General features: G+C 33.4%; 1 protein-coding gene across 6 annotated transcripts in view; it reads left to right on the forward strand.

The window, feature by feature from the left end:
* LOC122571143 (neurotrimin-like) overlaps positions 1-16,444 on the forward strand; it is a 295,840-nt gene that overhangs the window by 264,292 nt on the left and 15,104 nt on the right. For 5 of the 6 annotated variants that reach the window (XM_043734518.1, XM_043734517.1, XM_043734520.1 and 2 more), the window contains 3 exons: positions 10,818-10,946; positions 14,552-14,689; positions 15,795-15,965. In XM_043734518.1, the coding sequence (XP_043590453.1) occupies positions 10,818-10,946; positions 14,552-14,689; positions 15,795-15,965 (438 nt within the window). The remainder of the gene's footprint in view (positions 1-10,817; positions 10,947-14,551; positions 14,690-15,794; positions 15,966-16,444) is intronic. The other variant, XM_043734519.1, reaches the window with a different exon arrangement.

Here is a 16,444-nt window from a genome sequence, read left to right on the forward strand (position 1 = left end):
CGTGAAAAAAATGTTAACTTCCATTTAAAAAATTCAAGATATTCGAAAAGTTTGGAAAAGTGACGAGCAATATGAAACAAATCCGATAGTACAGTATAGTTCAATCATACAGCATTTATTCATTTACCTTTCGCAAAAGTTATTACAAAGTTATCGAAGTGGTTTCAGTTGCGTGATTCATCTCGTATGTTGTCTATGGAAATTTTTCGTTTATATTTGACACTATTATTCGAATGAAATTTAAATTCCTGGGCAGAATAAAACGTCGATTATCCGAACGAATAGGGAGACAAATCCGTTTCGATAAACGGTTTTCCAGATAATCGGTTTAGAAGAACCAAAGTTACAAATATGTCATGAGAGGATATAAAACAGTTTTAAAGGTGAATGCTCATTGCACGGAAAAACATGTGATAAAGCGAAATATTCAAAGCAAATTAATTGTTTTAATCGTTTTAAGTTTCATATTTTTTTTCAAATAAATACTTTAAAGCGAGATTAAATATTTCAATTGAAATAAGGTTAAAAACAATATGATTTTGAATAATAGAGAACAGTACTTCATTGGAGAAATCCACGAACCGAAAGTATTATTCCTATGTCATGTAATAATCTTCTGAATAAAATCACTTATGAAATGAACATTGATTATAAAATGTTCGAACCCCTTAGTTATTCACTTTGAACACGTCGAATACACTGACGACCAGGATGTAGCAGAAATTGTCCGGACGGGACTACACTTTCCTCGTGGGTAGAAGATGCGTGGAAACCATCAGACGAGACAGCAATGGTGTTAGAGAACGGTTCTCGGATCCCAAAGGGCAACACATCAGTTAGTAGCCAGCTGGTTTGAATGTATGCCGTATTCACAGCCGTGATATTTTGTCCAATTACGCCGATAATCTGACGCTTCTATCGAATGACATGCTGCTCACATAGCGACAGATGCGTCCAAGGATAACCTTCGGTACAGGATCGTCGAATGATATCGTCTCATCAGCCGTTGATGGCTCAACGAGCTTTGCGAATTGATCGGCATTTTCATGAGTACTGGAGCACATTTCACGTGTTCCAACTGATTAGCTATGGGCCATTCAGACCAATTTCGTTGGTTTGCTAATGCAGGAACTGTTTTTCACAATTGAGGGCAAATAGAATATCTCCTATTTATTATAGAGTTGAATTTTATTTTTCATAGAATATTTTTGTTCAAATATTATAAGAATACTATAAGATGAATTTAAAATATTATATGTTGTTTAAATATTATAGGTCGTATATATCTTGATTTATATCATTCGAACAAAATAAAAAATATACTATGTAATAATACTGCGTACATATTCACACATTTTAATTAATAAGTAATAACGAATTTTCTTTATTTTATTTATTTATAAAATCATTACGTCATAAAATCTTTATTTCTAATGCAATTTCTTACATCTAAATTCATATGAATTGTGAAAAACGGTTAATGCTACGTAATCCTATTACATCGAGGAAAGCAATTCTACGAAACAACTATATCCACTTCAAAGCAAAGATTAGGAGTCAATTTATGGTGTTGGAATAGTCTGAGTGTTTCGTACGTGTGTAGATGCGCTACCAATGCTATTTTCTCGTTCTTGCCGTGTCCAAAAGAGTGAAGGAGAACGTTCAAGAGAAATGAAAGAGGAAATCGAATTTTGTAAAACGTACGCGCGTCTACAGAGATACTTTTAAAGAATGGGATCGAGACACCTGTGGGCAGCAGAAGGAAGGATCTAGTTCCCTGGTTCCAACCGATTGTCCAGAAAGTTGATAAGAGACGAAGAAAAAAAACAAGAAGGTAGAAATAAAAAGGGATAGTGGAATTTCGAATTGAAGTAGCAATGTTGGAAATGAGATAACGAAACGTTCGTTCCTGCGTTCAGAATACAGCCGGTGGTTTGTTCCTGTAATGTTTATCTTGACTTTGATAGAAATTAATTGCGAAGATGAGGAACTGTTGTATAAACGTTTGATGAATATTTAATGATGGAACTGCAATTTTTCAACTTGTTCTTTTAATCTTGCGATAGAGAATTAGAAACGGATTAATTGAACAACTGATCTTAAAAAAAATTAACACTGGATTCAGCAAATTAGAACTAGGAAGTTTTGACAAAATCAACGTTGATTTTTTATGAAAACAAAAACACGATTGTATCGTATCTCTCCATTCATAATTTTCCACGTGTAATATACGAATGATAAAAAGGAAAAAAACAGGATACGTTATATTTTCGTTTTTAATATGATCTTTCCTTCTAAAATTCAATCCGATGAAAGTTGTTCGCAGAACATAATGAAGCAGGAAACCTCCAAAACTTATTTTAAGACAAGAAATTTCGTTTTACGAGTGAAATCAGATAATGAAACGTAAGACGCAACATGATTACGCTTCAAACTGAAAACTTTCTTTCAGTAGAAAATCCAGAAGGATTATACATCATACAGTCACAAAGAAATTGAAGATTATACAGAAAAATGTTACTAATATTCTTTAAATGTTCAAAAGAGTGACGAAATCATATATTTAATTTTAAAATCTAATGAAAAGATACAGACATGATCCGTTGAAAAATTTGTTGAAAAATTCCATACCATTTTTCATCATTAAATTTTTCTCCGATGGTCCTGTCGAGTCCTATCGAACTAAGGGTTGGGCAATTTCGATGAAAGAAATGTGAATGAATGAGACTCGAAGAACAATTAGAATCTATTCCTTTAGAAGTTGAAACGCAAAATTTCCTGGACAATATTGTTCACGAAGTTGCACTTGGTACAACGACGTGATCTTGGTGGCTTCGAAAATACAAAGGAACCTCAAACGGCAACAAGATAAGCTCGTCTTGACGCTACGAGGATCGACGTCGGTACAGTTTTGCCGCCAGTTTTCCTCGTCGTTTGATGCCGGGGTTGCGCGTAAAACGAGTACAACGTAAATTCGATTTTCCGCGCTGCCTATATCGATATCCACCACGCGACCAACTCCCTCTTCTATCTTCCCTTCCGGGACAGGAATTTGTTCTTAGGTTCCGATTTTCCGGTCGCCTCGTATTACTTTGACCCTGAACATACAGGCTACATCAAAAATCGTCTCGGTAACTCTGCTATTCTCTATGAATATGAAGTGGAATAATGCAAATTATTAAGAATATGAACGTTTTACATTCATATATCTTTTTGTTTATTTCTTTGCTCGAGTAGACTCGATAAAAGATTCAGACAGTTAGTAAGATCATGCGATACTTTAATATTTTATTTTCGAGTAAATTGATCATTTATTTCATTGTTTTGTTATTTTTGTTTCTTTATATATATATTTGTAATAATACGTACATTGAATATTTTTCATTTGTACTTTATTGCTATCGTTTATAATAAGCATACGAATTTACGCTCCTTCCTTTTTAAATGGTTTCATAAAGATCCAAAAATAATTGACATAATCTTGATATAATTTTAATTTACAACCTCGATAGTAAAAACGATACTTGATATTATAAAACGATAATGTATTTTTTCTAGAGAGGAAGGAAAATATTTCCAGAATAGTTAAGAAATATTTAGAGATAATATCGTCTGTGTAATATTTTGAACGGCGCTTGATATTTTACACTTACACTTAGACCAGGTATTCCCTTTAAAGTTCTCTTTTCGTCGATGTCGCGATTTTTGCTACGTCCTGTACAATTTCCGGTAAACTACCGACGAGAAAGAGCGCCCGAAGGAGATTGTAGACAAAGAGGAGCGCAAAGAAGCCAGTCGCTCGACTTGCACCCGTTCACCTGCATTATGCTGACATTGATTACCAGTGTTTTCTAACCTTTACGCATCGCACGCTTCCATTTCTTCGATATCCGTTTTCATAACGTCCTTCTCGAACGAGGCGAAATAATTTTCCCCGCGTTAGGCAAATTGTTATTGCGAGCAACGCTGCTTTGCCGCTATAAACGTTCTTCTTTATTGAATCACACTACTGATATAAGGATTTCAATTTCTCCCAGAGCTACATTTACAAAAGTTGGCGAACGCGGATTCGCTGGTTAATAGAAAGTTCGCAAGTGAAATAAGATATCCTTATTCTAACGTTTTGTATTTACATATATTTAAACGTACAGCGCAGTTTAAAAATAGTATGAGCTTGCGAAAGTATTTGAGCACTTGCTATAAAATATTTTTATTTTTATATTAAAGATTATGTGCAGACTTCTGATTTTTATGTATTTATGAGAAAATTTTCAGATGCGAATATCCATAGAATGCACATAATATACAAAAATATATAAATATCCAAAGTATATTACCTTTTATAATGTTTAACAGGTAAAACTATTCTTTATCTAGATCCCAGTCTTTCTATTATATTCGTAAAAACATGAATTTACACAAATATTCACATCCAGTTATTTAATTAAAATTAAAACAGTAGAAACAGACAGTAAACAATTTTTAAACAAGTAATTCCATATGTCTAGAAAGAAGAAAAAATTCTTTTCCTGTCTGTTAGTGGAAAATTGTTTGAACTTGCTGTGTTTATTTATTAACGCCGAGGAGAAGCCAACCTTAAAAAATGAGCTTTCGCAGTCGCATAAAGAGAGTGAAACTAGGAAAGTGTACAATATTCAAGGTCCCGAAGGCACTGTTTCTTAGCTTTGTTTCTTGCTGGTAAATAAGTACGCGTAACGGACTTTGTTCTAACAGAGGAATTCAGAATTTCGGGAATCTTACGAAAAATTAATTGAAACTTATATTTCGTCAATTTATTGAAATTACTTTTCTGGAAATGCAATGAGAGGTAAGAATTTTTAAATCGAAATTCTAATTACGTCTCTCATTATGAAAGAAACTATATGCTTCACATATAAATATACACACAAAAGTATTTGAGGAATTATTACGAAAAGCTTTTACGTATATATTATTAGTGTTACAGAAAAAACGTTTTGAAATTCCACTAGCATTGTGAAGAAACACGATTAACATGGTTAGGTTCATAAAGTTTAAACACATAAAGAAACACATAAAGAGTGAAGATAAACAAGGAATCTACTACTCCATTATAATATTCCAAAATTAAGAAATATTAATTATTATACTTCTTATGGTATTCTATCACAAAATACATTTTACTTCTCCTCGTACTGTCATTTCCTTATTCTCATTCTTATATATTCTCTTGTTACAAATTACTTTTAGAGACAACATTTTGAACTTTGTCTTACAAATTTGTAATAATATTTACAGAGAAGAAAAAAAACAAGACTTTAATTACATAGGAATAAAAAACAATTTCTATATACTCTGGAAATATTCCTATAAAATTTTCGGCCAGCAAAACTAATTCTATTGAACTTTGAAATGATACTGAGATAATTCTACGTTCTATTTCACGAAATAATTACTTTGCAACTATTTTACGCCTTTATCACACACGAACGCCAATTAACCGTAAACCTCACAGTGTTATCTGGCACAATTTCGTACATGATTCCTCGAGTAAATGTAATCATAGGTTCCATCGCTACTTAGAATTATCCGAACGATTACGAAACGATACAGACCGAAATCCGTCTGTTTCTACTAGGAACACATGCAGAGGCATTAGCTGCAATGATGGTAGCTGGAGGATTTCGCTGGAGGATGAATGTAGCTGGGTTATCTGGCGGTAATAACGCGAAAAAGGCCACTTAAGGGGGTTGAAAGAGGGTGGGATGAAATATCGACGTCCATGCCGCCGCTTATGGGGCGGAATACATCACGTACTAATTCCCAAATAGGTAGCCGTTTCCCCACTTCGTCTTCGAGTAAGCTGTCTGCTTATTCTTACGCTGTTAAGGAGCACGCGGAAAATGTTATGCAAAGTGTGCCCCGCGCATCGACATTCAATGCCCGCTAATTTATTCCGCCGTTCTTTTTGCGTTCACTCTTATCTGCGTCGTTTAACATTCAAACGGGCTGATGAGTTCCGAAAGACATTGCCTTATCGTCTGGCTTGCGTTTTACTCTTGTGAAAATTTTACGACATTTTCCCCACGAGCAGAGAATTAGAAATTTACGCTGTTTGAGGGTAATTACAAAATTTATGTTTAGATGAACGTTGATTGTTATATCAAATTGCTAGTTCTGTGCTAAATAAATAATTAAATAAATAGTTTGGCTTGAGATAAGTTGAAGTTTCCTACATAGAAGAATTGAATCTATGCTTGCAAGATTCAATCAGTTTTATTCTACGTTTTATTAAGACAATTCTTCTTCTACTCTTTACCATAACTTACGAATGCAGGATAAAATCCTACGAATGCAAACTCAATAAATGCATTCAATCAATTCAATAAATTTATATTCCTCGTCTTATAGGAAATTCATGATCCTTCGTTTTACATAAAATTTGCCACATTTGTCATTTGGACATTTACACAGATTCGCTTTCTTATGGCTATAATTAAAACCATTGAATGTAGGTAAAATATTATTTTACTCGCTAAATATTATATAAGGACTTCGTATATTTTTTTAGAAACGCATAAAAATCTGCAGTCGATTTATCATCTAAATACATTTAGACAAGAAAACACCCAATTCATGTGAATAGCAACAATAAATCTGACCATCTCTAACTTACAAAATAATCTGAAAGAATCAAAAAGAAAATCACGAACATGGTTATGCCGCAGTAACAATACAGAGATTGTTAAAAAATAATTGGCCACAAGTTTGCACAATACTTTACTGGATTCAGCGTAACTCGAGGTGAAATTTCATCGAGCCGTATCATATTGCGGTTTCCCATTAAGTCGAAAGTTCTAAAGGATTCCCGCTAAACAGGTAAGCGGGGTTAGTTCTGACGCCAGGATCTGCGGGACTACTTGATTAAAACCCTCGGAAGTGGCCTGGCCCGGTTGGAATCTCTCGCAGCTAGGCATTGTTTATGGAACAATGGATAGGTTTGGCGTGTGGCACGGTCTGGCCGGCAGCGATTCACACCATCTTCTTACACTCCTACTCGTGCCATACCGCGAACAGCTTACCTTCCTTTCAACGACCTTCACCGGCTGCGATATTTCCTCGCGATGATAAGAGTTTCGAGTCACGCGAGATAAGCTTGTACAATTGAGGACGTGGTTGCTGCTAGCGCGAACAACCACTGTGTTTTCTTCTGTTTAGGGGATTAGGGAATGTATTGTAGAATTTGTTGCAAACGAGAAGTGTTGTTAATAAGTGTTATCTATGTGATAAGAAAATAATAGGAGAAACGGTAATAATACAACTTTATTATGTGACATAATCGGGCGGTTGAATGGTTGTATCGAATTGGAAGATGTGATAGTGTACGTTTGTAATTATATGTAGAAGTTGTAGAAAGTGCATAGTTAGCGATAATACGCTATACATCTATACACTTCAAAATTATCTGAACGTTTACTTACTCTTAACGAGATGTATGTATTTTAGTAACAAAATTACGAATAAATCAAAGTACATTGATTTTATTTTTTATGATAGCATATATGACACGATTAAATTGACTTTTAAAAGCGAACAAATATAATAACTAGACTGCTAGATATACAAAATTAAATTTCGTCTGATCTATTTATAATTTCGCTACAATCAAAATGACATTCCGCCAGGAAGAATCAAGCGTTCACATATTATTGACCATTTTAGAGTACATTTCGAAGTAGTGATGCACGTGTACGTTAAGAAGTAACGAAGAACGATGGAAATTATCCCGCGGAGGACCACGGAGCCAAATGAAAGGCAGAAAAGCAAGCAATCTATCTGGGAGTGCATGAGCCGTAACAAAGATCGTGATACATCGAAGGGTATTATTCGACCGGAGGAATCTCCACGTTCTTACAGCGTCCCATTACCTCCACATTACTGTCCGGAAATTGTAGCAACAATTCTTTCCTTCCCTTGATACAACGCGCTTTTACTTTTATCGTGAAAAACGTTCAATTGGTTTTCCATCGCTCTTCAACATTTACTCGCGATCAGTTTAAAACCTCTCGCAGAATCTACTACAATGCGCCTTCTGCCCCTATCTGGCAAGAATTCTAGGAATGTTGAACAATAATTTCGCGTATAAAAATTGCGATCTGCAGCTACGCCGTTTTATTATCGCGCTCTTATTGGAACACGTGGCAACAGTTGTCTGCTTTTACGTTTCTTACGGACATTATGATCGCATACTTACGGGAACAGGCTGCGTTTCATTACATTCCATGGTGTTTATGTTATTTTTACAAGAAGATAGGTTTTTGTATCTGGATTTTGACATCTGTTCTTGCTACTTTGATTTCTCTCCTTGTCATTGTATAATTTTGTTCTAATGGGTGTAATTGTTATTTGTTAAAAATAAAAATTAACGCTTTGAACTTCAATGACGCTACGGTGATATTGATAACGTGAAAATTATTTCTTGTATAGTTTTCATCGATAAAAGTATGCGTAAAAAAAGGGGGTTATTGTATAAATAAATTTACGAAAGAGTTCATAATATTTTTCTCTTTGAAGCGAAAGCTTTCGTTCCAAATCATTTCATTGCAATAGCATTCTGAAGTGAATTATAGTTACTGGAAACATTCTTAGGTTATTAAAAGTTAAAGATGGTGTGGACCTAAAGCACAACACCACAGATGCTTCAACGTTAACTTTCTGAAACGAGAAATAGTGTGGATGATTGATATAATTTTGTTGTTATAAGGAGTTGTACAGAATAAAACACAAATTAATATATTGGAAGAAATTTGAACAGCAAAATAATTTATCTACTTTTATCACTACTTTTAATTCTTCAATGTTTACATCTTTAATTTGAATCAAACGTACTAAGGTATCTATGAAATGTAGAAAAAGAAACAAGAATTTTATCTCGTTATTCTAGTAACATAAATCTGATTTTCACTCCACTTTTACTTTAAAAGCTTTTGAAAAATTCCATATTTCACTTTAAACAATAATTTAATGAAATAAAAACTCAAGTAACATTCAAATAGTATTCTGAAGTTACCTCAATATCGAACTAAAGAAGTATCAAATTAAAAAGAATACCTACTGGATTTAGGAATCTTTCATTTTGATAGAATATTTATAAGTGTGAAGTAAAACCGGAAACCGGTGGCATATTTTGTAACACAGTGCGCAGAATCTCGTTTTGGCTCGCGTGCATAATTCGTTAGAACGGATGACCGAGCACGGCCGCAAAATACGCTAAAAGTTGCAGGAAAATGTGAAACGTGGAAGTTTTGCAGGTTTGTGCGACTGGCCAGAATGATAAATCGTTTAACGTAATTTAATTATATGGCGGTGTATAGCGCGGAAATGGAAGCGGTGAATGTAGGATGGAATAAATAATTACTTTCTATGACAGATATTAATGAGCCGGTTGGCTTATAGATGCATTAGAGAGTCAAACTTTCAATCTTGAATGGACAACGTTCGCATTGTTGCATTGTTCGCGAGTTATAAAAAGTTGCCTAGATTAAGTTCCAAACGAAATCTCTTATATAATAATAAGTAGTAATGGATTACGATGGAAAATATTAAATGTGTCGAAATAATACGAATTTAAAAATATATGAATGTTGGGAAAGAAAATTCTAATATGTAGATAAATATTCGCGGCTAGTGTGATGTTATGATATTTTAATTATTGAAAATGTTTTAGTGTAATAAAATTAGCTTATATCGCTAATTCTGTCATTGGAAAAATGTGTTTACTGCTTTGCTCATAACATTTTAGTCTATTGTACTTATTAATTTGATAATTGTCTTAAATTTTGTAATTGGGTTTCGAGTTAAGTTTTGAGTTACAATAATAAATACAAGGACATTTTTAGGATTTTTCTTTCTAAATATAAATTTGTCCAACGCCTTGTTCATACAGTAAAAACATCGCCTAGAAAACTTCTAAAATTACGATGCAAAGTCGTTCGACTGTCGTCATTATACGTATTCTCAACTCATTCTGTTTTCCATTTTCGTAGGTTATCTTTTAATCATAGAAAGCATATCGTGTATTTTAACGCGAAACTTTTCTTGATACCAAGAATTAAAAATATTCTAAATTAAAAGTATTCGAAACGGAAAAGTAGTTCATCTGAAGTCGTCGGAGGTTTTGCGATGCCTTTTGCACTTATAAATTTGGTACCGTCGAAGTAGGTCGCCCCTTCTGAACTTTTCGCCGAACTTTCTACCTGGAAACTTCGATTCCTCCGCAAATAGTGTTACGTCCGAATTTTCAACGATTCGACTTCGAAGAAACTTATCCATCCAAGATTATCAATCCTGCTCTTCTCAAAATTATATCGCGTTAAAGTAGAATTAATCATGTTTTTACTCAAACGATACAGATTTATGTTGCATTTTTATTACGAATAATCCACTCCACTTTTTGTCGATTTCAATTCATGATTAACGTTCTATTCTCGAAAAACAAATTATTTAGGTACTTCCATGAACTTGTTGAACTAATTTGTTACAAGAAAGTGACATAAATAATAAAAAAATTCTAAGGTAAATTTAAAAAATGATGTTTGCTATACAGTTTTCTTTCTTTTGCTTTCTAATTTATGGAATTGATCGATGCAGCTTGTGAACTACTTAAACACTGAATAGGTAGACGTCCTTTTTGCCAGAACACGTAATTCCTCTTTTAAATAATGGACATTGTTTTTATTGAGATACGTTGGTGAATTTCTGTGTCAGCAGAATGAGAATTAATTGGGCAATTTATATACTCAGAACTCTGACGAAACATTATTCCGTTTCTGTTTTAGTAAACGTGGTGAATGGCGAGGTGCTGCATATTGTGAAGATAAGTCGATTGCACATGGGATCATACTTGTGCATCGCTTCGAACGACGTACCACCGCGAGTTAGTCAACGCATATCTCTTCGTGTGCAGTGTGAGTATATACTGAAATATTTTCTCATATACCTACCCCTCAAACAGCAACCTGGCATGCTTGTTTATTAGATTGCTTTATACGCACGTTAATCCTAAACTATATCGTTAAATTTTGTAAACGCGTTATACGAACTGCAATCACACGGAAATACTTCTCTTTCAAAGTGAAGCTCTTCAAAATTGTATGCCCGGCAAAGCGTTTGAAATCTTCTGTATAAAAATGTACTTATCTATACCCTGCAGTTATGTTTTACATGTAATTAAATTAAATTTTCAAAAATTATATTTTATGAAATATTAAAAATATTTTTGACTACTCGTGCAGAATAACTTTCAGTTAGATTTCATTGAGTACACCGGCGTGCTTCCAGAAGGATTAAAAAAAAATGTAAATATATAATTCATGAAAATCTTGAAAATAAAATGACAACATTTGTCAGTAGCGAAAAGATTATAGGCAATTATCGAAGCCTGTACGAAACGAGACATTTAATACCTCTTTAATAAAATTATAATAAATTGTTGTAATTTGTTCTCGGAATTAAAGTCGAATATCATATAAGTTTTGATACTGAAAGAATTACAGGAGCTAACGTATATGTATATGTAATGTTTCGTAACTGTTTCACATATTGCTATAATGAAACAAGTATTATTATTCGTTGAAATAAAGTTAACAATTTAAATGATTCTAACCATTTAGAATCGTATATATCAATTTCTCAAATTAAATAGTGTATACTATATATCAATCATATCCAGAAATAAATTAATAGAGTAATGTCACTCATTAGCAAATTAGATTAGAATCTCAGAATTGATGGTGCTTGGCACAATGAAATGGAAGAAAGACATTGCAAAGGGCTGAAAGCAAAAGCACAATTGCAACGAGTCAGGAACGATGGATTGATGAAGCAGGAAGAACGGTAACAGGGTGCATTCTAGTCACAATATCTCGATAAAGAGTGGTTGTTCGGGCCAGCGCCGTTGCATTAGGTCGGTTTTCAACGTCTCATTTAGCCAGCGATTTACGAGCACCCACTTGACCCAGATATGCACGATGTACCAAGGTTCGTTCATTCTCTCTCGAGCGTCACGTTCGTCCAGTTTTGGGGTGCGAAACGCGTTTCCGCCCTGTCTTTTCCGACACATTAGTCTCCGTTCTACCGCACGGATAAGTACGAGCGTTAATAATCGCCCGACGAAATTTGAGTTATCGTTTTCTAACGGAAAGTTTTCAGGGGGGTCGCGAATGCACATGAGACCGTGCATAAAAGACAGTTCTAACAGTAAGTCACATTAATTTTCAGTTATTTTCTCGTACTTTATTTCTTATTTATCATATTTTTAATATCTTTTATCCTTAATAATATCAATAATATTAGGAATATTAGATTTGAGTATATGTAATAGTTTAATAGTGAGGATATTGAATTTGACATAGATTTATTGAATTCTGGTTTTTATTTCGTATTTCTAATTTTGGAAGTTCTCTGTCGTGAAAGTTGTCAACTCGTAGAAATTCACCCGAGCAGTAAATTAAATTATAAACTATACAACTGTTAACAACGAACAATTATTAACAAACTATTAACATAAACTTATATTATAGTTAAATGTTCATATTTTTTCATAGCTTCAATCGCGACTTTCAGATATTTATGATTATATAGTATTGCGAATTCATAGGACATCATCATCATATTGTTAACCTAAGGTTTGTAAAAATGGAAGTCTTATCTAATACGTGTAATTTATGGAACATTAGGCTATTATATAATTTTCATTTTTTACTTCGATACAAAATTACAAAAACCTTCGGCAGCCATTATATTTTCCATAAACATCTACAACTTAAAAATAACATTTTCACACGACGCAAGTATCTTGTCGAACTGTTTCTAAACAACAAAAATGTCTGTTCGCTTCCTTAATTCAAAAACAGCCCTCAAAACTCTTTGAATCCTCGTAATTCACCAATCCAATTAACGTCACCAAAGGAATAAAATCGCAGCGACTTTTTCCAAAGAATTAGATCGATAGCCGTTTGAAAATCTTTGGCGATCAGGTTGATCAGCTAATGGCTGGCCAATATCAGCTCGATAACTCAACAAAAACGTCAAGGGGAAAGAATATAGAGTGGACATGGGACACGATCCACCAATGATATCGTCCCACGGCGTACGCCGCGTACGAGGTAGTAAATCGTGATTTACGCTGGTCCGTAAAAGACGGAACTATGTATGACATGATATTGCGGCGGAATATATCTATATCGATCGTTTGGCTGGCGAAGGTTTCGCCTGTTATACCGTATAATAACTAAAAAACTTTCCAGAGGAATGTTTTCGCCTCCGCGAAGGAAAGTCTTGCGTTACGCGGGATCGTGGTGGCTCTGTTTAAGTTTCAAGTGCATGGAAACTTTATAGAGTCCGCGGAAAAATGGAGAAAATTAAAGAGCATAAAGGCGGTGTCTATGAAACTGGTGGCAACTGCGGTGCTCTCAAGGCATTCGTTTTTACCGCATAAAGGGCGGCCGAGTTGAATAAAGGGAAGCCGCGGTCCGTAGAAAAATTTCACTCGCCGACGAGAGCAGTTGAAAATAAGCATCTGTTCTTTAACCGCGGGAGCTGGTAACGCTTTCAGTCCGCTGAGAGGGTTTTATGGAATTTATAGCTGCGAATTATCTTTGACAATGTGGCTCGTTTTTAACCGATTGGTAGGCGAGGCAAGATTTGGTGATGATTAAATAGAAGATTGAACAGGATTGTATTTTTTTACGGTTCTATTTATTAACTTTTTACACAAGAGTTGAAGGTTTACGTTTGCGCTAAACAAATGGAAAGTCAATGTTTTATCGAGATTTATAATAAGTTGGTAGATCTGCTAGGATTTATTGAGTTACGAGCGAGAGAGTTCTAATGCGCTTGATTACACAGTTCGAATATGTAGTTCCAAATTTCGAGAGTACAAAGCGTAGAAACTTTGGTTACTGAAATTCAAAGCACTTCTAATTCCGAAAATTGACTCAAACTATTTCAAATATCTACTTTTTTGTTTTCATAAGAATTCCCGCATTATTCCGGTTGGAAATAAATGTCTTCACGAGTAAATAAATACTAAAGGAATGATACAAAACGTTATACTAATTGCTCGGTACAACATTTGATTTCTATCCTCCTTTTTATTCGTATTGCATAGTATAACACGAAGTAAAACCAATCTAGTATTTAAAAATGTGTTTATAATCATTATTCTCCTTAATTTATTATTTAGATTAAAAATGTACTTTTTAACTTCAAACAGAACAATGTCTTTCAAATAAGTTGATTTTATTCTTATATTACTTAAATGTAATTATGTATTTCTTGTATTATGTATTTCTTTAAAACAAATATTAATTCTACCTGACTCTTATAGAAAGAAACAAGTATGATTGCAGGTGTTTCTTTATATTACTTGAAGAATATATAGATATACCTCGTATTTTCTAAGGGCTAGACATAAAAGAAATAAAATAAAGTGTTTCAAAAGCGAAAATATTATTTCAATTAAAGAGAGAAAGAAATTAAATATATCACGTTAATGTTTTTATCGTTACAGTTCCTCCTATGCTTTCGATACCAAACCAGCTGGAAGCGGCATATATTGGACAAGATGTCACGTTGGAATGTCACACCGAAGCTTACCCTACCTCGATTAATTATTGGACGACCGAACGCGGTGACATGATCGTCTCTGGTAATTTTAACTTTAATATAGTAATTATATATGTATATGCCTCAATTGTGGTAATCTGCTGAACAGAAAAGTATTTATTTTATTGAACAAACGTAAAAAGGAAACATTTATTCACGTGGACGTGAATCGAAATATGCTGGATACGATTTCTAAAATAAACTAGAGGTCGTTATTATCAAAATTAAATCTAAAATTAGAAAAATTAGATTATTCATTGATATCGATATTTTCAAAATTGACTCAAATGAAATGATTTCGTCAGTGCCTTCAAATTTATTTACAATTTTGTTTAAATTGCAATTGTTGCCTGCCTTCTGAAAATTTGCTTCAGATATTGTCTCGTATGTGCTGTTTTTTATATCACAACGTCTCTCATGCGTGGAAGCCTTAAAAGAAAGTTATGTCGACGACAGAAATATGTTCCCGTAAACTCTTCACAGTAAAGTTGAGAAAATACCTTGCTACGTAACGTTCTTGCAAAAGAACTTTTTATATAGTTTTGTTGATAGCATCATTAATACTTTCTTTTTTACGCTAGGATATCATATTCAGCATATAAGTTCAAGAATAATATAAATATTTCTGTTTATATCAATTTTTACGTTTTTTCTATCGTAAAAAAAAAATAGTCAAACATTCGCTAGAACCCTAATATTTACGAATAAAAAAGTTCATATATCTAGAAATATATGATAATTCAAGAATTTAATCAAAGTAAAATTTTTTCCGAAAAATCTGTATTTGTAAAACTGCGATGTGAAAAATGGAATAATTCGTATACTAAGAAGTATAGAATCAATTAACCCAAACATTTTCTTATTCTATACAAACGATAGAGAAAGAAATTACAAAAATTTTTAATTAAAAATTTAAAAAATTATTAACAACACGTAAGGAATTAAAATTTTTTCTGGTTTTTCAACTAACTATGTACACACGCACGTTTGTTGAGTCACAGATTCCATAGAACGTTTGAACGTACGTTTCAAACTGAAAGTATTAAAAAATTCACACAAGTTCAGGTCGTTTGATTTACCATGGTATTTGCTCTGTCGCGTAGTATAAACTGTTTCAACCTAGGAAGAATATGGTTTTATTTGCCTAGGCAATTACCATTCTATTGTAGGCGATAAATATGAGGCGGTTTCCACCGACAACGGCTACAACAAGTACATGATGCTGAAGATTAGAAATGTCGGCCCGAGGGACTTTGGTTCATACAAATGCGTGGCGCAAAATTCTCTTGGCGGAACAGACGGTGACATCAAATTGGATGGTGAGCATTTTTCAGGAATTCTATCAGTATTACCTTCCATTTTTGGGAGATATAGATAGACTGAAAGCGTTTCAACCTTTGACCAAAGAGCTATGTATAATATGTGGTATCGTAGTATAGAAAATTTAAAAGCACTAGCATTCTTCAATATCGTCTGTACTGCTTTCTTATATAGCATAAATTTTCTAATAATAAATAAAATAGTGTCAAATAACGATTACCTTAATTTTACAAATTAAGAAAAGTATTTGATTGTTTCACAATAAAAATAACATATTTTAACGCATAAAAAAAAATTTGCATTCAAATATTACATCTATAATAATTGAATAATGTATCATGTCATCAATATTGCATATAAAAAGTGTGAAAACCAAAATATTCGGAAACGAAAAAATCATATTTTATATGTCATCTTCTAGTAATAAAGTAATCGATTGATTCCCAATGGACTTTACGCTAAAACTCTTATCGTTAAC

Source organism: Bombus pyrosoma, linkage group LG9 (assembly GCF_014825855.1).
Source record: "Bombus pyrosoma isolate SC7728 linkage group LG9, ASM1482585v1, whole genome shotgun sequence".
Lineage (NCBI taxonomy): Eukaryota > Metazoa > Arthropoda > Insecta > Hymenoptera > Apidae > Bombus > Bombus pyrosoma.